Source organism: Betta splendens, chromosome 12, assembly GCF_900634795.4.
Source record: "Betta splendens chromosome 12, fBetSpl5.4, whole genome shotgun sequence".
Lineage (NCBI taxonomy): Eukaryota > Metazoa > Chordata > Actinopteri > Anabantiformes > Osphronemidae > Betta > Betta splendens.
The window spans coordinates 9,771,198-9,798,535 of record NC_040892.2 but is presented as its reverse complement, the minus strand read 5'-3'; the positions used below and the strand labels follow the sequence as shown (position 1 = coordinate 9,798,535).

The window sequence follows — 27,338 nt, the reverse complement described above, 5'->3', positions numbered from 1 at the left end:
ACTTTACTTTTAGTAAATCTCATTGTTGCGTGTTGTGTGTTGCGTGTTGCGTAAGACTGTGTCCACTGCACACTTCAAGTGTTTCGCCTTAAAAGGAAGAGAGTGTTTCCTGTTGATGCCTGTAAACTGTTGTTGGCTCTTCTGTGTTTATGCCTTTAATTTTTTATTCACGGAACTATTTTTTTTTTAAAATTTAGCTTCATAAATTTACTGAATTGCACAACGGAGATTTATCACTGAACCTAATTGAACATGAACAATTAACGAGTGACGTCACCATCTATAAATAGATCACTGTTTGGTTATCTTTAAAACAACCCATCAAACCAAACAAGCTCAAATCCCTTTTGGTTTTCTTGTTGTGTCTTTTGGAGCAGGGGTCTGATACGATCCTGCTGCTGCTGAGTGACGGGAAGTGTGACGTCACGCACCAGGAATGTCTCCCGGCCACAGTTCATTGGTGGATGGGGGAGTGGGGGCGCGGGGGGCGCGGGGAGGAAGCTCAGCCACTTCTGCGCTCGCGACCATCCGAAAAGACGTTGCGCAAAGTGAAGAGGGCGAGAAGAAGAGAAGCTCGTGTTTGACGCGTTTTACGGCTCCTCTGGTTCTGCGGATTCGGTAAATTGGCAGCAAAATGTTGTCAAAGACGCTGCTGCTGCTTCTGGTTTGTGCGTGTTCTTCCACATGCGCAAAGAAAAACGGTAAGAAAACGACACGCTGCACTTTATTCCATATGCATATTCATTGATTCTCACTACAAATAAGAACAACTATAAAAAGTAAATTTACTGTTTGTGTTTAATAAACCTGAAAATAGGCGTTTTATGCGTTAACAACCCAACACTGTTATGATGATGAATCAGCTTTTTGTTCGTTTCGAGCAGAACTAGGCTGAAACTCACATTAACTCGTTTTGTATTTATCTGAACGACACCAGGCTTTTTTTTTTTGCTCTTCTGTACCACAGCTGAGCTTGGTGAGGAAGAAAACAGGCCTCAAGGTTTTTTTTCTCAGCCAGTTAAAAGATTAAACTGTAATTTAAGAAAATATAAATTTGATGGAAACAGAAAACCCTGTTGCCTGTGAGAAGCAGGAATGTGCTAAATAGCCGCCATGTTTATTAGAATATCTGCAGCTGAGTCACTGATTAGTCTCCGATCCCCCTGACCTGTTCCTCCTCCACCTCTAGGCACTTTGGAGCCGAGGACATTTGTCCTTTGGGACAACTCCGTCACAAACGAGCCCATAGATTACCAGGACCCGTCCCACGACCCTGACGCATCGAACCCTGTGGCTTCTCCGACCCGCAACGCGTCCGGCACCGGCGGCGCCTACATCTCCCCGGAGGCCGTGCTGTTCCTCTCCGGCCCCGTCTCCACCGTCCTCATCCCCTCCTTCTACCTGCTGGTCTGCGCCGTCAGCGTCCCCATCAACGCGTGCGCCATCGTGGCCTTCGCGCTGAGGATCTGCCCCAAGAAGCCGGCGGCCATTTTCATGCTGAACCTGGCCTGCGCCGACCTGCTCTTCGCTCTGCTGCTGCCCTTCAAGATCGCCTACCACCTGCTGGGCAACGACTGGCGATTCGGGCCCGCCATGTGCCGCGTGGTCACCGCGGCCTTCTACTGTAACATGTACTGCTCGGTCCTGCTCGTCGCCTGCATCAGCGTGGACCGGCTGCTGGCTGTGGTCTACCCCATCATGTCTCTGACCTGGAGGACGAGGCGGAACTCCGTCGCGGCCTGCGCCGCCGCGTGGACGCTGTCGCTCGCCGGCTCGGCGCCGCTGGTGGTGTCCGAGCAGACGGTCTACGTGGAGCAGATGGACGTCACCACCTGCCATGACGTGCAGCCGGAGCGGGTGATGTGGCAGCACAAGGTCTACTTCATCGCCCTGTGCTGCCTCCTCTTCCTCCTGCCCCTGCTCGTCACGCTGGCGTCGTACGCGCGGGTGATCTGGGCGCTCACCAACGTCCCGTTCAAGTCCCCGAGGAGTTCGCGCTCGCGAGCAAGAGCACTGGTGATGACTTTGACCGTGCTGGTGATGTTTGTGCTGTGTTTCGCCCCCACTAACGGCCTGCTGCTGGCTCACTACCTGCAGCTGGACGAGCGCAGCCGCGAGACGCCCGATGGCTCGTACGCGGCCTACCTGGTGTTCGTGTGTCTGGGGAGCCTGAACTGCGTCCTGGACCCGCTGGTCTACTACTTCGGCTCAACCCAGTGCCAGAAGCAAATGTCCAGGGCGCTGGCGTGCAGGAAGACGAAGGCAGGCGGCGGCATCAGCCAGACATCCTCGGACTCGTGCAGGTCCAGCACCAGGAAAATGCTGAAGAGCAGCCGCACGGAGACGTCCCGGATCAGCGACTCACTGGCCAAACCGGACACGTTCCAAGAAAACCTCAGCAGCCAATACAAGAAGCTGCTGGTCCGATAGACGCCGTCACTCAGAGACTCGATAAAGAGGCCAGTTATCAACGTGAAGGGATGTGTATTTTGGACAATTCAGCAACATTTCATTCAACACAAGGCTTTTATCTTTGCACTGTATGTTTTTAGATTTTACATTTAAAGTAACTGTTTATCGACTTTCTCTGTAAATATTTATTTCATGTGTCTTGTCAAATGCTTATTTTTTTTAACCTGTGATGAAGTATTATTCCTTGTATGCTTTTCTGACAGTATATAAAACATGTTTTAATAAAAGTGTTTCACTCCTGTGATGGGTCCTGGGTGTCGGTGCTTCCCTCTGCTGGTGGAAAGTGTGCACAACAGGCTCCGGGTGAAGTTGAACGCTGTCCATCACAGCTCACTGAGGAGCACGCGCTCCTCACTGTTTCACATGACAGCAGAGGATAATAGTAGAATAGTAGATAACCAAAACTATTTTTTGTAGTCACAAGAAAATGAGATCACCTGATAATTTGGCTAAAAATGACCAGCTGTTGATGATAATTAAAGTTCACTACTGATTCATGGTGTTATGAACCAGTCTGAGCTGGACTCAGGTGGTTTGGAGCCGGTAAGAACAGGTGAACCAACACAGAGCAGGTTTAAGATTTAAGGCCTTTGAGCATAATTTAAGGTCCTACTGAAACTGGCCTCGTTCATATTAAAGTGTTTTTTGAACATTAAATACAGAATTTGATGCTTTTCTTCTGTGTGGACCCAGATACCGACGTATTGTCACGTATCAATAACAAAGGGAGGATGACCTCATTATCACGAGGGCGTTGTCAGTGTCCTGCGCGCGGTCACGTGACTCGGTGACATCAAGCAGGTGACAAAACAGCATTTCGCGTTCGAAGAGGCGACGAGAAGCAGCGACGCGGACCCGGACCCAAGCGCGAAACCGAACCCGAACCCGAACCCGGGGACTTCGACGAACGTGACGCGGTCATGGCTCTCAGGGCGCGAGGCTCTCAGCTCTTCCTGCTTCTGTGCTGCGCGCGGACCATTCTGTCGTTGGAGGCAGGTAAGGTTTCACCTGGCGCGTGGAGCGTTTCTGTCGAATTTCAGCTCGCGCACATCAGGTTCCTGAATAATCTCTGCTGATCTCCATCTGTCGAGCAACAAGCGCTTCTTGTTTGGGATTTCGGAAGATATTTGCGTGTTTACAGGTTGTTCAGTGTAATTCAAATGAGTGAGTCACAGGTTTGACTACAGAGAGACAAGAACAAGTTGAGCTGAAATTGAAATGCAGGCACAAATAATAGCAGATGGAGCTTTTCCTTCTAAGCTTTTCATCATGTTTTTACCCCCCAGAGGGCAAAGGCTTCATTGGTCAGGAGAGCAGCGCCGGGGTGTGGGTCAGCCCCCAAGCCAAGGACATCCTGAGCAGCCGCCTCACCACCGTCTTCCTCCCGGTCGTCTACATCATCGTGTTCGCGGTGGGGCTGCCCACCAACGCCTTGGCCATCTGGGTCTTCCTGTTCCGCACCAAGAAAAAGCACCCGTCGTCCATCTACATGGCCAACCTGGCGCTGGCCGACCTGCTCTTCGTCATCTGGGTCCCCTTAAAGATCGCCTACCACTTCAACGGCAACAACTGGGTCTACGGCGAGGCGCTGTGCAAGGTGCTGGTCGCCTTCTTCTACGGCAACATGTACTGCTCCGTCGCCTTCATCGCCTGCATCAGCGTGCAGCGCTACTGGGCCGTGGTCCACCCGCTGGCCCGGCCCAAGAGGGGCAACTGCAAGGCGGTGCTGGTCTCCGTCGCCGTGTGGCTGGTGGTCTGGGCCGCCACCGTCCCGCTCTACCTGTACGACCAGCAGGTCCGAGTCACGAACCTGGACATCCAGACCTGCCACGACGTCACCAGGCCCAGCCAGAAGAACCCAGCGGCGGGGTACTTCCTGGCGATGGGGACCCTGGGGTTCGTGGTGCCCACCGTGGTGTGCGTCGTCTCCTACGTCCTGATGCTGCAGGCCCTGAGGAACAGCATGGAGGATCCGTCCATCGCCCAGAAGCGGCGGAAGGCGGTGGTGCTGATCGTTACCGTCCTGGTCATGTTCGTGGTGTGCTTCACCCCCAGCAACATCATGCTGCTGGCGCACTACATCCTGCTGCTGCGCGGCGCCACCAACAACCTGTACGGGTTCTACATCACCACGCTGTGCTTGGCCAGCCTCAACAGCTGCATCGACCCGTTCGTCTACTACTTCATCTCCGAGGACTTCCGGGACCACGTGAGGAACACGTTCCTGTGCAGGAGCGAGCGGACGGTGGAGCGGATGAGGGTCTCCTTCAGCGCTCTGAAGTTCTCCAAGAAGAGCAACACGTACACGTCCGAGTCCGGGAACACGCGGAGCACTGATTGCTAGGGTCCTGTCGGCCGTTGGACTTTTAGCTTCCATCGCACTGTGAGGACTTTTTTAACAGGAGTGGGTCTCTGCTGCCAGAGGCTCCATACGCAGCCTGTCTGATTTTAAGATTGTTTTATTTTTTATAGCTTTGATATCGCAGCTTTTATATAAATGCATATTTTAATGCTACGTGAACAACTGCCAAAGCTCTTTTTATGTTTGAAATATATAACTTATTATTGTAGTTATGCAATAAAAGTAGCGACGTCCACTGGTTTTATGTTACAGCACTGAAGAGTTTCTCTATTTGGTCTTTAAATGTTTTACAGAACTGTGTTCCCTGGGATCTATCAGTCATTACACACACACACACAAGCAGAATTGTTCTGCTTTTAAAAACATTACAGCACAAGTTTTTACCTGCGCTAAGCGAAGCGCGCCTCAAACTCTACTCTAAGAAAGGCACGTTCATGTCGACCACGCTGACACTGATCACAAGAGTTGAGTCGGACGAGGAAGCTGATCCTAACGCGATAAAAGCCCAGACGGAATTCCTGTGACCTTTAAGCGAGGAGGAGTGGGTGTGTTTTGCACTGAACTTATTGCGTAATAGTTACAGATATCAACATGTAAATCTAGTATAAGAAAGACTGCTTATGGCCACTTTATTAGGTACACCCGTACTTCAGCGTGTTATAATGTTAGTGTTGGGAATAATTCTACTGCGTTTGCTATTGAGGTCACGGTGAATAGTGGAGGAGGTGTTTCTAATGTTTTGGCTCCTCATTTATTAAAGAAGAGAGATTATGTGCCTTATAAAGTGGCCTGAGAATGTGCTGTGACTCAGATACTGTACGTCTGACACAGATAAAATGCTAAGGAATGTCCGAGGTACAGTTGGTCTGACATCACCGAGAGTCAATCTAAACAATCAACAGGTCCAATTATTCAAAGTGGATATTTGTATCTGTTATATATATACACTCTATTCTCACCCTCCGCGGGTGGTCTCATCCACTTTCCAAGCTCGGGTCCTCTACCAGAGGCCAGGGAGCTTGAGGGTTCTGCGCAGTATCCTTGCTGTTCCTAGGACTGCACTTTTCTGGACTGAGATTTCGGATGTTTTTCCAGGGATCTGTCGTAGCCACTCCTCCAGTTTGGGGGTCACAGCCCCTAGTGCTCCGATCACCACAGGCACCATTGTGGCCTTCACCTTCCAAGCCTTCTCCAGTTCTTCTCTGAGCCCTTGGTATTTCTCTAGTTTCTCATGTTCCTTTTTCCTGATGTTGCCATCGCTTGGTATTGCCACATCCACCACTACGGCTTTCCTCTGCTCTTTATCCACCACCACAATGTCTGGTTGGTTCGCCATTACCATTCTGTCAGTCTGGATCTGGAAGTCCCACAGGATCTTGGCTCGCTCATTCTCTACCACCTTGGGAGGTGTTTCCCACTTTGACCTTGGGGTTTCCAGTCCATACTCCGCGCAGATGTTCCTGTATACTATGCCAGCCACTTGGTTATGGCGTTCCATGTATGCTTTGCCTGCCAGCATCTTACACCCTGCAGTTATGTGCTGGACCGTCTCTGGGGCCTCTTTGCACAGTCTACACCTTGGGTCTTGTCTGGTGTGGTAGATCTGGGCCTCTATGGCTCTGGTGCTCAGGGCCTGCTCCTGTGCAGCCAGGATGAGTGCCTCTGTGCTGTCCTTCAGCCCAGCCCTTTCAAGCCATTGGTAGGATTTGTTGAGATGAGCCACTTCAGTTATGTTCCGGTGGTACATCCCGTGCAAGGGCTTGTCCTCCCATGATGGTCCCTCTTCCAGCATCTCATCCTCTGTTCTCCACTGCCTGAGACATTCACTCAGCACGTCATCTGTCGGGGCCTTATCCTTGATGTACTTATGGATCTTGGATGTTTCATCCTGGATAGTGGCTCTCACGCTCACTAGTCCTCGGCCTCCTTCCTTCCGGCTAGCGTACAGTCTCAGGGTGCTGGATTTGGGGTGGAACCCTCCATGCATGGTGAGGAGCTTTCGTGTCTTAACATCTGTGGTCTGTATCTCTTCCTTTGGCCACCTTATTATTCCAGCAGGGTATCTGATCACTGGCAGAGCGTAGCTGTTTATTGCCCGGGATTTGTTCTTGCCATTGAGCTATATATATATATATATATATATATATATATATATATATATATATATATATATATATATATATATATATATATATATATTATATATATATATATATATATATATATATATATATATATATAGCTATATATATAGCTATATATAGCTATATATATAGCTATATATAGCTATATATATATATATATATATATATATATATATATATATATATATATATATATATATATATATATATATATATATATATATATATATATATAAATTTGATATGTATGAAAAAGTAACAATATTTACACAATGCCAATCACTTAATACAAAGTAATGAAAACATTTTAGAATTAGGAACTGAGATCAACGAAATTTAAAATAAAATCATCATTATATATATATATATATATATATATATATATATATATATATATATATATATATATATATATATATATATATATATATATATATATATATATATATATATATATATATGAAGATCGGTCCAGAAAAATGTTTAAAGGGGGGGGGCAGAATAATCTGTGGTGCAATCAAGACAAATCCAAACACAGAGTCAAGTTGCATAACATACATGATTGTGGTCATTTTTGTGCCACAGACCGATAAAAAAACGGTTGAATGCTGATACCCGTGGTCTCTGTGTCATTCTGTACTGGGACTGGGACTGTCATTCTGTGTTTTGGTTTCCCATTTAACCGGGCTCCATGGAAACCCGGGCACCGGTGGTGACGTAGGCGGACCAACAGGTAGTCTCGGGGTGTGTCGTTCCGGAGAGTTGGAGGAAGCGGAGCGCGTTGAGGCGCAGTACAGTTGCGTTGAGTTGCGGCGACCACAGCGGCTCAGAGTCGCTCCAAAGTGCTCGGACATGGGTTTCACTCGGTTACCGTCGGCCCTGCTCGTGTCGTCGCTCCTGGTCATTTGTTCTGCGTCGAACGCCACCGGCCCAGGTAAGAAGCGGAGTTCCTCTTTGCGGTGCTCGTCTCGCGCCGTCGCCGAGCTGCGACGCACGCAGCCTCGTAACTAGAAGAGAGGTTTAAAATCCAATGAAGAAGTTAGATGGGGTTGAGGGTAGTTTTACTATCACATCCTTTTACAGTATTTTAGAAATCTTAGGCTATAGAACCTTCACAAACTCTAACCTTTGACACAAATATTCTTATATTTACCACGTGATCTGGTTACACGCTGATCTGTTCTGTATATTTTCAGGTAAGGGTCGCGGGATGGTGGTATTTACTGACCCTGAAGACTCGAATAATCTCATTTTGAGCAAGTCCGTATCAGACACGCTGAAGAGCAGCCTCACCACCGTCTTCCTCCCCGCCGTCTACATCCTTGTGTTTGTGGTGGGGCTGCCCACCAACGCCATGGCCATCTGGGTCTTCCTCATCAGGACCAAGAAGAAGAACCCCTCGTCCCTCTACATGGCCAACCTGGCGCTGGCCGACCTGCTCTTTGTGGTTTGGATGCCCCTAAAAGTTGCCTACCACCTGAACGGCAACAACTGGACCTACGGGGAGCCGCTGTGCAAAGTCCTGATGAGCTTCTTCTATGGGAACATGTACTGCTCGGTTCTGTTCATCACCTGCCTCAGCGTGCAGAGGTACTGGGTGGTGGCTCACCCCCTGTCCCACCACAAGAAGAACAACAAACTGGCCGTCGGCGTCTGCGTCGCTCTGTGGTGCTTCATCTGGCTCTCGTCCACGCCTCTGTACCTGTATGACCACACCGTCTACCTCAGAGAGCTCAACATCACCACCTGCCACGACGTCAACGTCATCCAGAACCCGCAGGACCCGTTCCCCTCCGTCCGGCTCCCGTTCTACTACTTCAACTTCATGGCCGTGTTCGCGTTCTTCATCCCCTGCGTGGTGATCATCCTGTCCTACTTCATGTTACTCAGGGCCCTGGGGAACAACATGGAGGAGAGCACGGCCAAGCAGAACCGGCACCGGGCTGTGGTGCTGATCGTCACGGTGCTGGTGACGTTCCTGCTGTGTTTCCTCCCCAGTAACATCATGCTGGTGGTCCATTACTTCCTCCTGAAGGACGGGGTGATCAATAACGGCTACAGCTTCTACATTTCCACGCTGTGCTTGGCGAGTCTCAACAGCTGCCTGGACCCGTTCATCTACTACTACGTGTCCGAGGACTTCAGGGACCACGTGAAGAACACGCTGCTGTGCAGGAGCAGCAGGACGGTGGAGCAGATGAGGGTCTCATTCAGCTCGCTCAAATACTCCAAGAAGAGCAAGTCGTACGTTTCGAACAGTGGGAACACGCAGAGCAGCACCTGTTAGTTCATACTCCAGATTTCAAGCTCTGAGAACTGATACTGTATGTGGTGCTGGCACTGGGTCCACTGGGCCAATCACGTAGGTCACCCAAGGTCACCTGTAACTGTGAAGATGACTGTGCTGGAGATCACACACTTTTCGATGTGTGTCAAATGTGAAACAAATATACAGTTCATTGTATATAAACAGAGAGAATTCCTGTAAAAACTGTATTTTTGTGCTCACAGATGTTAAATTTGTATTTTTTTAAGCATTGCTGCACGTGTGTGTAGCTTTAGTCAAGCAGTAGAAATGGCACTATTATTTTCATTCCTGTTATTTTTCCTGACAATTTCTGCCTAGATTTTATATTTCCATTTTAAGCCACTGAGGATAATGTATATTTTATATGTTGAGAGGTTTTCGGATGGAAAAAACTGGTGTTGTTACATAGTTTGATAATTAAACGTTTCGAACAGGACTCGTTTCTATGAAACTGATACCCAGTATTGCTCACGCCGCTCACGTGGCCGTCATCGCAGAGACGAGAGGAAAGTCATTGTCACGGGTCGTTCTGTGATCGTCCTCGTCGGCGTTAATGATTCCGTTGTCAGAGGATGACGCCACCCAGGAGGCGGGTGTGGAATGTGTGGAGCTTGAAGAAGCTTGTTCTGAGGTCGATCCATGTGGGTCAGGCTCCGTCGGGTTTCACTCTCGGTTCATGTTTTGGCTGCAGCTAAAACCTGTTTAAACCTGCGATCTGAGCGACGCTGGGCTTTTCTCTGTAGAGGAGCAGCTCACCTGCTTTGTTTGACCCTGTCGTTCGAGTCGCTCCCCTCCCCCAGGTAGACATAGCACGCAGACGGTGAATGGCCGCGGCTTCCTGTTCCCGTTCCTGATCATGTGCTGCAGGCTGTGTATTGAGGTAGTGTCCTCTTACCTTTGTCAGCATTCTGTAGTAAAATATGTGGTCAGAGCCGCTCCCAGGCTCCGCTCCACTCAGACAGTCACACCTGGTGGCCAGGGCAAATGCATGGTAACATACTGGCAGCATCGGGCAGAGGGCTTACAAATACTACAATATGCTGTTTTTTCAATTCAACATAATTCATTTAGGGGAAGATTCATTTGTATGTGTTGCAATTTCCCATTTGTGTTGGTGCTGAAGGATTAAATGAAGAGCTTTTATGCAATTCCACTTTTACTTATCTTGATTGTGGTGTGGATTAAGCTAGAATAATCTTAGCTAAGATAAGGTAACCAGCTGCAGATATTAACTCCATGTTTTGCACACTGTACAGACATGTAAGAACCAATCTTCTTATCGCCCTCTCAGAAACGAAGCCGTTAAGCGTGTTTTCCAAAATGTAGAAACATTCACTTAAAGCTTCCATGATCGTGTTCAGCCCTAGGGACGCTGAATAATTCAGTGTTTCATAGTTACTCATGCAGCTGTAGACACACGAGTGAGTGATGTAATGTTTGAAGTATGTCTTGCACTAACTCGCCCCAGCAGCGACAGTGCAATGAGTTAATTTAGATGTGCGGTGGGTTAATAAGTTTTCTTAATGACAGGACGTCATTCCTCAGCGGGAAGAGGGCAAGAGAAGAGGTCACCAGACCGTTTTGCATTGAGGTGAATTATTCACTGCTTCCAAAATAAACACGACCTGTTTTAACAGTCGTTTCCTTTGTGAGACAGAAACGTGTTGAACCAGTTTTGGCTGCTTTGCACCAAGAGAAAAACAAAGGAAGAAGAAGTCACAGCATGCAGACCTGCGGTGCTTTAAAGCAGGATGACAGGTCCTGTGTGGTGTAACTTCACATAGTCCAGTGTAGCTGGATTATGAATAAATTAAAGTTTAACCTTTCAAAATAAGCAGCTTTTTGTGCATGAGATTTACTGAAGACTTGTGGTCCGTGCGAGGATGAACAGTGACCCCTGCTGGTTGATTGGGTGAAGTTGAAGGAAGCTCAGAAATAATCTGTACGCAAATGAACTGTATCTGCAATCCCTCTAACTCTGCGATTTGATTTCATGTTTTATTAAAATGAACCAGCCCACTGAGTCTTGACAACCTAGAGAAGCATTTAAAGGAACCTGCAGATGATTCATGTGTTCTCAAGCCTGTGAATCGCTGAGATATTTCCTTTCAGGGAGTTTAATTAAGGGAGGACATTAGATTAGTATGGCGCCCACGCATCATACTGGGATGCAGCTAAAAGACGGCTATTCATGCGTGTGAGCGCTGTGGAGCGGGAGAGGGGTGGGGGTGGGGGGTAGGTGCTAATTACCACCCACCATCAGAAGATACTCAACAAGAGCTGCAAAAATGAAATGTTTCTTGTCGGCTTTTATTTTGCCAAGAGGATGTCACAGCTCGTTACACGTGTGTGGAAACTGACCTGAGACGTAGAAATAAAGAACACATCGAGACCTAAATGTACACAGTACACCAGTACAGGATCGACTATTGTGCAAGAATACAACACAGTTCTCAACAACTCACCAGACAGTCAAGAAATGTTAGTGTGGAAATCGCCTCCTAATCTGTGAGGAATGATCTGTTAGAGAGCAGCGGGAGAGGGAGTCAGTACAGTGAAACCGAAGGGAGAGGGAGGAGCGGCGGAGAGAAAGAGCAGGTACAAAAGAGGCAGTTTGTGTCAATGGGAGATGCATTCAGGCTCCCTAGTCCTTCCTCCCCTTCATCTCCTCTGGGTCCCCGGCGGCGGCGTGGCCGGAGGCGCTCGGCACCGTGTGGGTGCCGGCCAGCCAGTCCAAGTGGGAGAAGAACGGGGCAAAGTTGGTGCCGGGCCGCTGGTGGTGAGCGTCGTGCTTGGGCGCGCCGCCCCACAGGCCAAAGGGCACCAGGTTGTGCATGGACCAGGGGAAGTCGTAGCCACAGTGGTCCTCGGTGGAAACGTAGACGTTGAACACCATGAAGCCCCACGTCGTGAGGCAGTGGCACTGGAGCAGAATGGGGTCCACCGTGGCCCAGAACCCAACGCTGAACAGCTCCCAGCCCGACTGGTACTGGGTGACCAGGCTGAAGGTCTGGTTGTACTGGTGGTGCACGGCGTGGAAGGTGCGGTACAGCCAGGGGACCCGGTGGTGCAGCAGGTGCCAGAGGTAATACTGGAAGTCAAAGACCACCATGCAGCCCAGGATGCCCAGGAAGAAGCTGAGGAGCGTGGGCGCCTCGCGGGGCAGCGGGGTCGGCGGCATCCACAGCCACTGGGCGACCGAAGCAGGGAGGATGTAGAGCAGGTGGTTGTAGAGGGTGACGCTGAGCGTGGTCCAGATGCTGGGCCAGGTGACGGGTCTGTCGGGATGCAGCCTGTAGCGGTTGATGCAGGGCCAGGAGGGCGCCAGCAGGTCCAGCGCCGTGTACACGACGACCAGGAAGAAGTAGGTGGAGACAGAGAGCACCACGGGGAACAGAGGGCTCCGCAGGAGCTCGTGGTGGTTCTGGAGGAGGTAGTCCCAGGCGGGCTGCAGGAGCCGGTCCTGGAACTGGCCCCCAGTCACGTTGTCCACATCCGACATCCAGGACAAAGCCTCCGTTCTGAGCAACCTGTCTGCGCTCATCACCAGCGTGGCGTTCCTCCTCCGACAGAGGGCTGATCCAAGAGGATTATTCCCTAACAAGCCCGGGGACGCGATAAACGAACGGAGAGATCCAATCAGCTCCCTCGTTTAGGTTGAGCAGCAGCAAATTGTCTGGTGATGTTGTGCCAAATTGGACTGGCGGGCTGTCTTAGCCTCTTATGTATATTCAAGCCCCACCTCCACCCCTCCACCCTCTGCATTTTAAAAGAAAGCGCTGTGTAAAGGCCCTTTTTATGGGGACAAGGACTGCAGCCAGAACTCAGGAGCCGGGCCACAGCGGCTCTCATTTTTGACCCAAATCATGGAGCGACAGCTTCCATTTGCTGCTGATTTTGACTTTGTTAGAAAACATGGACAGGATCGCATCATGTATGTTACAGTGGGTTATATAATCACAGCTACATGTGGGGAAGCAGTCAGTGAAAGCACCCGCCTCTCTCTCGCTCTCTCTCACACACACACACACACACACACACACACACACACACACACACACACACACACACACACACACACACACACACACACACACACACACACACACACACACACACACACTCCAGCCCAGAAAAGTAATTAATCATAGAGAAGCTGTCAAAAGCAGACATGAATTCAAAAGCACTTCCTTTCTGATGCTGGATCGCTGTTGGCAGCCTGAGTTTGTTTACAGACGCGATTTCATCTTTAAGAAGTGAACTAGGGCAGCAACCACAGCTCCCGTTTCCATGGCGCCACACCGTAATTCTGAAGAGCACAGAACACCGACATGTGAACAAAAAGTCCACACATGCAAACTAATACTACTTAATAAGAAGCAAGTACTGCACTGTACATAGGATAAGTTCAGGACAAACTAAAAAAAATTAATACAGTAAATAAATAAATAGTTAACATGGGTAGAAAAAGGTGCATTTACGAGTCATTTACATGCACATTTCCAAAATGTTGATCGTGATAATTATTGTTCTTAGATGTTGGCAATTCTGGGTATCTGTTCTCAGTATTTATTTTAAAACTAACAATCTTTGCAATTAACACCCATAAAGAACACAAAAAGAAAATGAACCTTGTCACACAAAAACACTCACACACATAATACTGTACTAGAACAAATCAGCTTCTACACACACACCCACAGAAGCACTGGCGAGAAGATGCTGGTGAAAAAATGCAGACCACAGAACGCTGAGCTATAAAAAAAGAGATTAAAGTAGATTAAAGTGAACAGCAGATTAGAATTTGCTAGATGACTAGAATATGTTTTCATGCCAACTATCAACCAGTAGAGGGCGCCAAGAAGACACAGACCACGAGTTAGTGGGAGATCCATCACAATCTGTGTATGTGTGCTGTCAGCTCTGCAGCTTGTAATGTAGTCGAGTCTAGTTTTAACCAGCAGCAGAATGGAGATGATTTTAATATAATAACTTATCTGCAATAAAACACATGGACAGCCTGGGACTCAAAGTGTGTGGAAGAGTGAGTGGAAATCCTGAGGTTAGTGACTCACTGACTTACATGCAGAGTCTGGAAGCTTTCTGCTGGGGCCCCAGGCCTAATGTTTCCCGTGGGACCTTGATATCAACTCATCCCACACAGGAAAAACTGTGAAAGTCACAGCAGTTAAAAATATCCCAGCAGCTCGCGGCTGAAGACGGGGGCCACACCTCGTGACCCTTTCACCAAATACTACAGCTGTTGGCACGTTGTCACGCCTGCTGGGAAGAATGTGCTCCAGCGCCGCACTCATCAACAGCTTGAGTGGCAAAGCATTGTGGGATGTGCCTTGCCATGTGTTGGTAAAATACTTTTGATGACGAGGTGTGAGACTCTGGAGGGAGAACACGCGTCGGCTGAGCTTCGCTGCCTCCTCACGTCCACAAGTGCAACAGATCGAACACGTGGCCCGTGGTTTATTTACTGGATGTCTTTGACAAATTGTCATGATTAAATCCATTGCGACAACTTCCAGTAGATATTTACACTGATAGCGACGGTGACTCACAGCCTTCCTTTGTCCTGTTTATATTGAAGCTGCATCACGGGGTCAGCGATCACCAGCAGATGCGGGTCTGCGTCCACTCAAAAGGCTGCGAATACAGATTCAGCGTGAGGGATGTCGGCAGGTTTATCAAAAGGTCAAACCTGCACGTCAGTAGGAGAAAAGGAAACTACTGGTAAAACAATGGGGGCTGAGCCACAGCAGTGACAGCAGGAGACCTGACCAAGAGGCCCCGTGTGTGACTCTCTTTACAAGTAGCCAGCAATGCAGCTAAAGGACTCTAATGGCAACTACTGTAGGCCTGCTTAAATATCAGTCTTTCTGAAAGGAAGACAGGGGATTAAAACAACATTTAGCATGATTGAACCAATGAGCTAATGTGTCCTGATCTGAACCTAACGTGGTCTGTTTTACTGTGTGCTTCGCCCAGACGTGGTGAAGATGAAGGTCTGAAGGTTTAGTACATTTATTCTTGGTATCAATGTCTGTTCTGTGGAGGGATGGTGTCACTTGGTCTTAGCGGTGACCTTGAATGTGTTGCACAGAACCTGAGGGCAAACGGATGAAAGCGCACGTAGGAGGCGAGGACACGTGGCTCCTAAAGGCCACGAGATGAGTCCAGTTCACTTTTGGTCCGATTACAGGATTTCAACATGTTCGGTTCGGTGCGAGCCGGTGGTCCGTCACCTCCCTGTGCATCATTAGGATTATCAGCTGTGAGGAAACTCTTACATCACCTTAATAAGTGGAAAGTCCTGTCCTCCGACGGCGGCGGAGTGGAAGACGTGACGCCCCACAGGTGCTTTCATGTGTTGGAGGGAGAGTTGGACAAGATGTGACAAAGGACGAGCGTTGCTGCTGCTGCTGCTGCTGCTAAAAATAACCGTGATATGGGATCATAAGGTGAAAGTGAAGGAACCTCGACCTGTCAGTGATTTAAACAACAAACAGGTCGCTACAAGACAAGAGCAGGGAATGTTTGCCTGGCAGCTAGAGGCGAATCGCAGCTCTGTGATCTTGTTGTTGTTCAGTATCATGAAGTAACTAGATAAAGCATTTGCAGAGGAAAACGCACAGTGAATGCCGTAATGCTGAATGTATTACTGAAGAATTGCAGTAAGTAGGTAAAATGCTGAAAATATAGTTAAAGTTAATTTAACTTTTAAAAAATTCCGGTTTAGCTGAATGTACATGTGTAAGAAGAAGACTTGTTTATTAAACAGCTGAATCTTTGAAAAACCCGCTGCTGGAAAGCTGCAGAAATTTGGAATCTGGAAATTACTTGATATTATTGAAACATCTTCGTTATAGCTGAATGTTGGTGATACATTAAACGTATAACTCAATTCATGTGAAGGCAATCCATATAGTTACAATAAGAGCTTTTAAATTAAATGGAAGCACACCTCTCCTTAAAAAAGATGAATATTTTAACTGTTTTTGTACGGTGGCTGCAAAGTTCCTGCTCTAATCGGGAATTGAACTTGGGTCTCCTACATGATGTCCCCATTCATTTCAATAAGGCAAGCAAAGTAAAAAAAAGCTTAAAAAATCAAATACTATGAAAGATTTGAAAAAGTTAAATGGAAGAGGTCGTCTTATTAAAAAGCTGAACATTTTGATATTTGAACGGCTTCTGTAGCTAAACCATTGTTCAGTACTTAACTAGTCCTGCATGCGACTAGTTAAGAAGAAGAAAAAATAATTCTAATGATTCGATTAACAATAATACAGCCTTCACTGTGATGTGAAAATAACGCCCCCTGCAGTATGATGAGGTGGAGGCATCAGGGTCACGTGACAATGAGAAGGAAAACCATCCACAGTAAATGTTAAAGGTCATTTCCAAATAACAATACGAAAAAGACTTAATATTACATTTGCCCAACAAGCCAACTGGTTGCAATGGAAACTGTTCCAGACATGAACCGTATTGTTTGATTGCATTTCTTTGCAGTTGGTGGTTAGAGAAGCCTTAAGCTGACTACCATGCATCTGTATATGAGACGCATGACGAATGTTTTCGGTTCCCTCCCGCAAAAAAAAAGAAACAAAATAGTGGAAATGTGTATTATCCCCCGAGAAAAGCCTTTTCCCAGGTGCCGCTTCCAATTACGCACGGCTGCTCTGAATTTCCACGAAGGCGTCATGAGGATACGACAGTGGCGCAGATACAGTAGCAGGACGTGGGACAAATAATGTGTCAACATATGCGCATAAGTGAATTATTTAGAAATAAAGAAAGTACAGTCCGCTATGTTCGGCACAGCAGGATGTAGTGAACGACTGTAACGAATCCCCGCGCGAGCCGCGCGTCACACTGGTGCGTGTTTTTCACTTAACAGCATTGATGAAAACCCGAGGAGGAGGACCGTTTCCACAGGTGTCTGACCTGTGGGATTAATTATCTCCACCCTCGGCTCCTAACAAACAGGTGCGGCGCCAGAGCGCCTCACCTGTGCAGGACTCTAACCAGGCGCGCGCGCCTCACTCCGCTCCCGACTCCCGCGCCGCTCGCACCGCTCCGACCTCCGACCTCCGCCTCCGTCCAGCACGATGCCGAGCCAGCTCGAGGGCGCCATGGACGCGCTGATCGCGGTCTTCTACAACTACTCCGGCAACGACGGGGACAAGTACAAGCTGAACAAGGGCGAGCTGAAGCAGCTCCTGAACAGCGAGCTCAACAGCTTCCTCACGGTAAAGTCGACTCTTCCACGTTGTTAATGCCCGTTGATTCTCCGTCCGCCCCATCGTCGGGTAAAGGTTCACCCGCTGAAGCGTGACCTCTCCCGTTGCCTGTGGTAATTATTAGTGTCGCTGCTTCGCTCCCCCCAAACAGCGAATTCAATAACCTTTTGAACGATTAACGAAGAATCGCTCTGACCTTGTTCGGGGGAAACTGTTTCCCCGTCGATCGCTCCCCCGCTGTCAAAGTCTAACTGCCGGTGGCGCTCGCGACGCAGCACTGCGGGGGATAAAGGATGCGAGGAGCGAGATGGATAAGGTCGTTTAAGATGAGCCTCAGCCCCCGAGTCTGCGTGACGGCAACGTGTACAACCAGCGTGTCAACAAAACAGACGAGGCCTCCGACCTTTGACGCCTTCAGATATCTTTTACTTTAAATCGTCTTCTTTTCGTTTTCTGCCCTCCCTCGCGCGGACGGGAAGCCTCAGGTGCTCCCACATCATCATCATCATCATCATCATCAGTGGCCCATATCGACTCCAAATATAGCAACCCCTGTGACGTCACCAATCCCTGTGGGCTACAGCCACTTCTGAGAATAGTCAGCGTTCACCCTTGAAACTGGCCCTTATTCCGTATTGAACTGTCTACACTTCAGCGTGGTCTGTTTCACTATTAGAATCGGGAAAGCGTTGACATTTCCTCTTTGGAGAAATCCATCCGCATTAGCCCGTGGTGCGAGGCGGATCTTAATTTCAGCCTTCGCTAAAATGTGGACGTTAATGAGTGTCACAACATAAAGATCAGAGTTGCCTCGGAGGTTCGGAAGTTGAAGGGAAAATCCATGTCCTTGCTCCTCGGGTCCAGGAGGGAATAAGTCAAGTCTTAAATGTCTGCTCGGCAGCAGCTCACGGGTCACTTGGCAGCAACATCTGTGCGCTTTGGCCTCAAGTCAGCAAAGTCCACAAAGCATCAAATAACATTATGGCTGTTCGTTCTATATGAGGGCAGTTGCACGTATATAGTGTATTGATGTGAAAGGTCACTATTGGCTCAAAAAGCTCCACAAAAGCCTTGTTAATTGATTGTTTATTGTCTTTTCTGCTTTCAGTCTCAGAAGGACCCGCTGCTGGTGGAGAAGATCATGAACGACCTGGACTCGAACAAGGACAATGAGGTGGACTTCAGTGAGTTTGTCGTGTTGGTGGCCGCGCTGACCGTCGCCTGCAACGAGTTTTTCCAGCAGAAAGAGCAGCAGATGAAGTCCAAGTAGTGAAGCGGCTGTAAATCCCCATCTGTCGTCACATTAAATGACCCAGTGGCTGAGAGGTTAGCGACCACTGGCCGTTTAGGTGTAAAAGCTGTTTGAGATCAAACCTGTAGTTACTGTAATGTTGTAGTAATGTTTAAGTTATTTTCTTTTTCACTGCGTGTGTTTTGAGAATTTACCTGTTCAACTATTGAAATAATTGAAATTAGTGGCACTTGCCCTTTAAAAAACACTTTGTCATTCAAACATTTATCATAAAACCCTTTTATTAAACTATTTTAAATGTTAATTTTTGTACATTTAGTCTTTGAGGTGTTGTAAGAGCCTCACTGGCCACTTTATTAGGTACACCTGCTTTGTTTAATTCACATAAATCTTCCTCTCTCTCTTTGTTGGCAGTGGTTCATATTAGCTACTTTGAATTGAACTGTTCATAACAACAAAGTGGCCAGTGAATGTCTATGGGAACATCTTCATCTTCACACTTTGAGCTCTGTAACTAATGAGAACAATCGCATTATAATGAACCAAATAAACTGCACATCTTCTGGAAACAAGAACCCGCTTTTCTGTGAATTTTGAACAAGAGTCTGTCATTTTATCATTTTTAGCTCATTGTTTCATTAATCTAGTTTTTATACCAACCAACTTCCGCCTTGACAGGACATTTCCTTTTGATGATTTGCTAAGAATTAATAAACCCCTAACCGAGCCAGACATAAACCACAAAACAAGCCCAGCTTTTGTGGTGTATTTGTTGAGATTAGGCATCTACAAAGAAATGCAGTGGTCAAAATACGCTCTGGAGAAGAGTGGAACGTAAGTATGAAGCTTCGACATGGAAAATCTCCAGCAGAACTCAAAATAATTCTTAATTACAGTGCTGTGAGTTGAGTGAATTTGCTTCTGAAAGCTGTGTGTGTGTGTGTGTGTGTGTGTGTGTGTGTGTGTGTGTGTGTGTGTGTGTGTGTGTGTGTGTGTGTGTGTGTGGCACAAGAGGCTGCACTTCTGGGAAATGACGTCAGGGACGATCCCAGCACGGCGACCGGCACCTGGGTCCGACCGACGCACGTGACGCTCACCTTGCGGAGGACGAACGCGTGGACTGAAGCCGCGTTTCAAGGGTTTTTCCCCCAAATGTCCGGCGTCCTAAAATACCCAAGCAGACGGCTGACTGGCACTGACATGTTCCCAGCTGTGACGCGCAGACCAGTGACTGAAACAAATACAGCGCGATGCTTTTATGCGCGCAGATGGTGCTCGCGCCGTTACAACGCGATTTCCTTGTGATTGGCTGTAATAGAGCGGGATAATCAGCCTCTGCTGTGGAAAGAAGCCAAGCAGTAATTATGCTTTTTGTTCAAACTTTAAAAGGTTCTATTCAATCACAAGTGTCAGTGGGTAATTCTTAAATGTGGATATTTATATTCTCAGATTGCCTCTCACTTCCACATTCTTCAAAAACCTCCATTGGCTTGTTTTTATCTGCTCAGAAATTGGCCCTCGATGGTTTTGCTTCTGATTGTGGGCTTTGAGTCATCCGTCGTGACCGTCTCTGTGTGGCTTCAGTCACCACCGTGACGTTCCGCTGGTGTGGGGCGGAAATGACGGGCAATTAGGACATCTTTGAGGGCAGAAACAGTGGCACCTGAAGGTCATGGTGCGCATAGAAGCAACGGATAAGGGAAGTGACAGTCGACCTGGAGCCCGTTTTGAGGCCAAAATGCCAGTCTTGATGTATTTATTGTGCATTTTTAAAACACCTTCAGTGCTGTTTAATATCAACATGCAACGATGTGATGCCAGAGGAGTCACAAATCAAAGCACACGTCAGGGATAAGTGTGGGGGAGGTTACCTGGCATCAGCATCTGACTGATGGATCGTGCAGGGATAATGATGGTTATTAAGATGTTTAGATCTGCAGCGCTGAGCAACTGAAAAGACTGTGGTTGGAAAAAAACACTTACAATAGACTCATTACTAAGCTGCCCTTAATCATACAGTAATTCAAGCCAACACGTGCTGAATAGGTGTTTATACAAAAGATATTGTATTCAAATTAGCTATTTTGTTCAAACACTTTAATGGCACTTGGACTTTAATTAAAAGTCTAAAGAGATGATTTTCACTTTGGTAAAGGTTCCGCTGTCGTCCCTCGAGGGAAGACCTCAAGATATCAACACACGTGCAGTTCAGAACATTATTGAAGCAGCGTTGCTTCAAATGTGGACGACGTTTCCGGCTCAAAATATTGAGCGTGCGTATCCACTTCAGGCACCTGCTGCGTGATTGACACGTTATTGATAATTTCCCTCCCAGAAAGGGCAGATTAAAATGTCACGCTTGATTTTCTCTCCGTTGAGTAATAGAGGAGTTCGATAGAGTCATCATCATCATAATCAAGCTGTCACTCCGGCGCCTGCTTCCCATCAGCATCAGCGCTGATACATTCTTTAAATTCCATTGCAAAATAAATACCAGTACACGCGTTTAGTGGGACTAAGGGCTGAGGAATGTACCCGTGCGTTTGATTGTGTGGATGTGAACCACTCATCATCACAACCTCCAACGTTTATGACCACAACGACTGCAGCAGTTCATTTTGGAGTGTGTGAAGGAGGAGGAGCAATAAAAGCCTCCCACATGTGTTGCTGCGCCGAAACAAGGGAATTTAAAGCAATTTAACGGTTGAAGGCGCCCAAAAGAAAAGGAAAGAATAAAAGCTGAAGATCAACAATCAAACTGATATGTAGAAATGCGTGCGTGAGGTTATTCAGCCGCAAAAACAAAGCAGTGACTTACACCTTGGTTCATTGTGACTTCATGCACCTGTAGACGGCTGGAAGCAGCGTCTCCTACTGAAACAAGAAGAAACCACAGCCTGGTGCTTTGTCATGCAGTGTGATTTTATTACAAAAAACATCTCATACAAATTTAACTGCATAATGGCAAAAAATGTTTACGCTAATGGAGACTTTACCTGTGCTCCTTCATCACCTCTGGCAGGAAACTATTTACATCATTCAGCAACAGATCCGAAGGTAACATCGGTTTTAGCACCATTCCCCTCCAAGAATGAGAACGGGAGCACTTTCACCAAACACAAAAGGACTCTTCATTAAGCTTTATTCAGAAACAACCAGGATGAGTCAAAGAACACAAAAAATAAATGTAATTAATATATATTGCTGTGACTTTACAATTCCTATTTTACACCATTTTTTTTAATGTCTTTGGGTTTTAGATATTTTGTCAAATCAGGTGAATTGGCCAAGTCGACTTAAGAAAAAGGATTTTCTTATGGATCCAGATCAGTTATTGAAGCAGAAATCCTCCACGTTGTTGAGTTTGATTGTCTGTAGTTCCTGGTTGTCCAGTAGCCGGTAACTGAAGGACACCCGGCTGACGAACTTGCCGCTGGACACCATCCTCACCACCGTGTTGTCACAGCCGATCTTCATGTGCGCTGTGGGTTGAAAGGAGAAACACAGGCTAAATATTAGCTCAGTGGGTTTGTGGAGCGAGGGCCGCGGAGGTCGGATCAGCGCGCGCTCACTGGGGCCGGAGAAGGAGACGCATAGGTCAGTGATGGGCAGCAGCTTGGATGTGTCGATGCCGCTCCCTCCCAGCAGCTGCACAAAATCACCTGCCTCCACACATCCGGGCACGGTCCTCTGTGGAAAGGAGGCAGCAAGAATCAGGGGAATGAGGCAGCGCGTCCCTAAAAGTGGCCTTTGTGTCAGAAACATATCATAGCTCAACACTGAAGCATTAATGTTACTTAAAATGTCAGCAGCATGTTCACCTTGGGGAAGTTGTTGTAGTGACCCAGGCTGAACTCGGAGACGTCAATGGACACCGGGTAAATGATGGAGAAGCTGCAGTTCCTGCGCTGCTGGGGAATCACCATAGTGTAGCTGCCCTCTGGTGACTGGGACAAAACGTTGCACGCTGCGAGGAGACAAGGAGGAAGGAGGACTATTACAGAGGTTACGGACGGCGACTGGAAGAAACGCCTGGAAGAAGATGCTGGTTGATGACGACGCAGGGATGTTAAATAAATACAATAAAACTTGCTGCCCGACTAATAAAGGGAAATCTCATCATCTCAAGCAACGACTGCTGCGCCTGTTCCGCTCCGTCCTCCTCAGGATACTTACGGAAGGGGTTGACGTGTTTCCTGACCGTGAGCGTGAAGCCGCTGCCGGCCGCGTGGACGCGGAAGAAGACCATGGCCACGTTCTGCGAGGAGCGCACGCTCCTCCTCACGGACGCGGAGTCGCAGTAGTCCACGTAGCGCTCGTACAGAGGCAGCGCGTGGTCCTGCGAGCTGGGGAACTTCTCTCCCTTCATCACCCAGCCGTCGAATACCTGGAGACCAGGTGAACGCGGGACACGCAGTCAATTATGACAGAGAGCACCTGAAGTGGCTTCATTGTATCAACAGACCGCTGGTGATTAGAGACATGCAACAAACATCAATTTCCTCATCGAAATTAATATAAATATATTAATAAATACATTCATATAAATTAATATAAAAACAGATAAAGAACTGAGAATTTGCTTCCATGCCACGGGTGCCTTACTCATCCAAAGCAGATGGTATTTAAACACCTGCAGAGGGAGGGAAGCAGCGTTAGTTTACCGTGATGAAGTCTCCCCCCCTGCAGTCGATGTCCACGCTCTCATAGTCCACGCTGATCACTTCGTTGGGCTCCGCCATTAAGAAAGCTGCGCAGCTGAGCTGCGGACGCTCTGCGGTGAAGGTGAACTGACCCTCCACTGCAACCATGTCCAGACACCCTGACGAACACACGGAGCCTCACGTGAATCATACTAACAACTAGAAGCAATATCATAAAAAAAGTCGGCGATTGTCGTTTTTACGTTTGCCCACTTTTTTTTTGCTAATATTCATAATGAAATTGATGTCGAACAGAAAGTTCCCACGGACTCCAGAGACAGAGAAACTGTTACAATGTAGTGATGGTCAGTTATGACTCACGTAAAGGTCGACGGTACATTAACTCCTCCGGTGTTTCTCTCTTGAGTTCCGAATTGAAAAATGAATATAATTCATCTTTTAATATCTCGTTGTTCTGTGGATTTAAAAAAAAATCTGTTACTATCAAGGTGTTTGTGAGAATTTCAACTTGAAAAAAAAAACATGTGCGTTTCTTGCGTGCCCTAAAACTTACCTCGATGTACCTGGAGTCTCCCTTGAGGACGGACAGACACAACACCAGGAAGAAGAACTGCTCGCGGAAAGTGCGCTCCATGACGCGCGTCTGTGTCTGCTGCGCGCACCTGAGCGAGGAGAGTCTGAGCCGCTCCTCCGCCAGCGCCGCGTTTTATAGGCGCGAGTGCCGCACCGACCATGTGGCAGGGTCCCTGTCACCCACCGTGGAGCCCCCACACCAGCCCTCTCCCCCCTTCGTCCTCAGGCGGCTGCGTGGTCGTGACGAGAGCGAGGACGGGCGAGCGTGACGAGAGACTACAGCGGAGACGAGCAGCTGATGCCGAACAGGCTCAGACGTCCGCAGCCCACAGTTTAATGTCCACTCGTGTTAATGTCCACGGTGTTCACCCTGGTTTCTATCTTGGACTAATGATCAGTAACTGATATTTTGTCTGTAAGGCGAAAATCACTTTGCGTGACATTATTTTGCCTCTTCTGATTTAGAAATCAACGGGCAAAAAAATAGAGTCACACATATGAACGCGAGATCCAAATAATAAAGTTTAATTGCATTGGAGGTCAAGTAAATTTCAACTGAGCGCGTGATCAGCTGTTTGGCGTTTGGTGGAAGGAACGAGACTTTCACCGCTCTTTTTCACACGTTTACACGATGAGAAGGTCAAACGGAAGCCAAAGGTCAAAGGTAAAGCGCGGACGCGCCTCGCGCACACTAACATGGCGTTTCCGGCTTGGAGCGGGTCTCCGGCCGCATCCACGGCCGTCAGGTGGACCGAAGCGGGCCTGCGCTCGGAGAAAAGGAAAAGCTGCGGGTGCAGCAGTGCGCAGTTTAACTAAAAAGAGGTGAGTTCTGAACCGGGAACAAGGAGGGAGTCACGGACGCACAGTTAAGCGTGATATTCAGCAAACAGCTGACGCACACAGTCAACTAGTAATCGATGGTGCATTAAGCCAGAGTTGGCTAAGAACAGTGCAGTAGAAACTTTAAATTAACTAGCATCTAAACTTGCTGAATTACATACTCAATTATGCTAATGTTGAACTTATTCCACTGTGGCTTTAATTGATTTAATAGAATTTGAATTTGGAGACCGACATGAAGCCTGTACTTTGAAGGTTGTCATTAGTCGATGGAAGTTGATTGAGTTGATTTAGTCAAAAGGTTATGAATGATGTTTTATTGTGTTTTAAGGGGGATCTGGGATTCTAATAAAATAGTTTAAAATGGAAGAAGGATAAGAACGTGTGTGTGTGTGTGTGTGTGTGTGTGTGTGTGTGTGTGTGTGTGTGTGTGTGTGTGGACCCCTAGGATGCGAGGCTTGTGCGTGCATGCGTGCGTGTGTGTGTGTGTGTGTGTGTAGACCCCTAGGATGCGAGGCTTGTGCGTGCGTGCGTGCGTGTGTGTGTGTGTGTAGACCCCTAGGATGCGAGGCTTGTGTCTGTGCTGGAGTCGAGCTGCAGCCACGTCCCTGCTCTTCGCTCACTTCACACCCAGACTCCATCCACCGAAGCTGCTTTCACGCCTGCCTCCTGTGACGTGGTCCTGACAAACCTGAGCCTGAGGCGCTGCAGTCTGAGACCTGGGCGAGCATCGACACCTGCTCTTAAGCTCTCAGTTAAGGTTTGAAGTGTCATTTCCTCATTTATGGGCTGTAAACAGTTAAACTACACAGAGTTGATTGTTAAAAGGTTTTGGGTCTCGTTGGAGGGTTTTATCTGGATTCAAGGACTCCGCCGGTCTGAGCCACGGCCCGGTGCTCTGCAGGAGCCTCGGGCTGTTGAGGAGGTCGGGCCATTCAAATGCAGAAATTGGGTTTGGCGTAATCCCTGCTTCTGGTGACAAACGGCACTCAACCACATATTTGCAATACCTGGATAAGCCGCGTGTCCCAGTGTATACATAACTCCAGCCAACCAGGTCTCAGATAAGCCAGTAAAATGTCTGTAGGCACCTAGAAGACGGGCAGAGGCCTGCGGGAGCTGCTTTGTCTGTGCTTCCGGCTTCGTCTGGAGGAGAAGGAAGTGAACGGCTGAATTGTTTAGTGGCGGCGAACTTTCTGATTGATCTGTGATCGCGAACACACCGCGGGGGCAAAGTGGACCAATAAGATTACGTGAGCGGCCGCGCCGCCTCTGGGAAATCCTCCTCAGCGTTTCCGCTGAGGAGACCGGACATCTCAGTTTGCCCGTTGCATGAGGGAACGTGACAGCGAGACGTCGCCGAACACCAGCGCTGACGTGGTCCGGGTTCGGTTTCCCAGCAGCGTCCTCATCATGTCGCGTTCCTTGACGCTGTCAGGGTCCATAGATGCTGTCAACACACTCCGTCATGTGGAGCTCTGTCAAATCACAGACTTGCATTTTTTGACGCGGTCAGCATTCATCCGTCCGTTATCTTTTACAACATGAGGTCTCCAGTGTTACGAGGCAGAGGCAGAGGCCCCTTCACACCTATGGGTGATTTAAAGTTACTGATCAGCACAACGGGGGCCAGCGTCCAGAGAAGCGTCATTCACAGTGAGTCAGTGCAGTCTGACTGTGTGTGTTTGTGTGTTGTGTGACCGATTCAGTTCATCCATGCATAATTCAGATTTAGAGGAACAAAGGCCTGCTTATGTCATAGCAGGGGAAGCTACACAATCTTGCGAGTTGAGCAGAAGACAAGGAAATCTGCTTCCTGGATGAGAGCACATTCAGCATCTTTAGCTTTTGTGTGTCTTCCAAGAAGGACCGTTATCCAGTTTACACGGAGATAAATGGACACTAATTCTAAAGCTGAAACCTATTGCTTCGCTTTGTCGGCTAATTTACCATGTGGCTGTGATTGGTCTGGTTTATGCTGAGGTAAAGAAAGCTTTATTTAATTACAGCGACCTGGACAGTTAAATACAGTGTGTGTGTGTACAGTGGGATCTATGAGGCATGAATAAGATAGAAATCCTTTTCAAATTTGAATCTTCTCATTTAATTCCTCTTTGAGTCTGATGCTACAGTAAAAACTTTCACTTTACCATTAAGATACCCCTCATTTGAGACACTTCATTGCATTTTCTGCCTCTCTCAGTCTTGGGATCCCCTTTGCTCCTGCTCTCACTTACTGTTCTTCTGTCGCCCTCTGCTGGCCACACGCGGAACATGCATGTATTTTCATCTTCAGTGAACTGAGCAGCTGCAGGACTGCATGAAGGCTTTTGCTCATTGAACCAAAGCCACTTCCCTCATATTAAAGCCTACATTTTAGTATTTATACAATAAAGGAATGAAATATCATCAGTTAGAGGTTCAAAATCATGACACAAATAGGCTTATGTTTTTTTTCACACGTTCAA

At 47.8% G+C, this 27,338-nt stretch overlaps 6 protein-coding genes across 6 annotated transcripts; 4 read left to right on the top strand and 2 right to left on the bottom strand.

Annotated features, from left to right (window-relative positions):
- The first annotated feature begins 488 nt into the window (after positions 1–488).
- LOC114867200 (proteinase-activated receptor 1-like) lies at positions 489–2,713 on the top strand. The gene is made up of 2 exons (XM_029169677.3): positions 489–701; positions 1,190–2,713. The coding sequence occupies exons 1-2, from the start codon at positions 635–637 to the stop codon at positions 2,428–2,430; spliced, it is 1,308 nt and encodes a 435-aa protein (XP_029025510.1). The 5' UTR covers positions 489–634; the 3' UTR covers positions 2,431–2,713.
- A 552-nt stretch (positions 2,714–3,265) lies between these two features.
- Positions 3,266–5,074, top strand: f2rl1.1 (coagulation factor II (thrombin) receptor-like 1, tandem duplicate 1). Its single transcript, XM_029169678.3, has 2 exons — positions 3,266–3,468; positions 3,759–5,074. The coding sequence occupies exons 1-2, from the start codon at positions 3,393–3,395 to the stop codon at positions 4,814–4,816; spliced, it is 1,134 nt and encodes a 377-aa protein (XP_029025511.1). The 5' UTR covers positions 3,266–3,392; the 3' UTR covers positions 4,817–5,074.
- A 2,614-nt stretch (positions 5,075–7,688) lies between these two features.
- On the top strand, positions 7,689–9,644 carry f2rl1.2 (coagulation factor II (thrombin) receptor-like 1, tandem duplicate 2). The gene is made up of 2 exons (XM_029169939.3): positions 7,689–7,912; positions 8,175–9,644. Exons 1-2 carry the CDS (start codon positions 7,831–7,833, stop codon positions 9,263–9,265), a joined length of 1,173 nt encoding a protein of 390 aa, XP_029025772.1. The 5' UTR covers positions 7,689–7,830; the 3' UTR covers positions 9,266–9,644.
- Positions 9,645–11,110: 1,466 nt separating this feature from the next.
- ch25hl2 (cholesterol 25-hydroxylase like 2) lies at positions 11,111–15,071 on the bottom strand. The gene has a single exon (XM_029169106.3). The coding sequence runs from the start codon at positions 12,828–12,830 to the stop codon at positions 11,931–11,933; it is 900 nt and encodes a 299-aa protein (XP_029024939.1). The 5' UTR covers positions 12,831–15,071; the 3' UTR covers positions 11,111–11,930.
- A 2,183-nt stretch (positions 15,072–17,254) lies between these two features.
- On the top strand, positions 17,255–19,368 carry s100z (S100 calcium binding protein Z). The gene is made up of 2 exons (XM_029170076.3): positions 17,255–17,550; positions 18,650–19,368. The coding sequence occupies exons 1-2, from the start codon at positions 17,410–17,412 to the stop codon at positions 18,809–18,811; spliced, it is 303 nt and encodes a 100-aa protein (XP_029025909.1). The 5' UTR covers positions 17,255–17,409; the 3' UTR covers positions 18,812–19,368.
- A 2,550-nt stretch (positions 19,369–21,918) lies between these two features.
- On the bottom strand, positions 21,919–24,158 carry crhbp (corticotropin releasing hormone binding protein). Its single transcript, XM_029170048.3, has 7 exons — positions 24,011–24,158; positions 23,818–23,911; positions 23,458–23,615; positions 22,970–23,180; positions 22,615–22,760; positions 22,366–22,483; positions 21,919–22,275 (listed from the first exon to the last, which is right to left on the bottom strand). Exons 1-7 carry the CDS (start codon positions 24,089–24,091, stop codon positions 22,121–22,123), a joined length of 963 nt encoding a protein of 320 aa, XP_029025881.1. The 5' UTR covers positions 24,092–24,158; the 3' UTR covers positions 21,919–22,120.
- Positions 24,159–27,338: the final 3,180 nt, after the last annotated feature.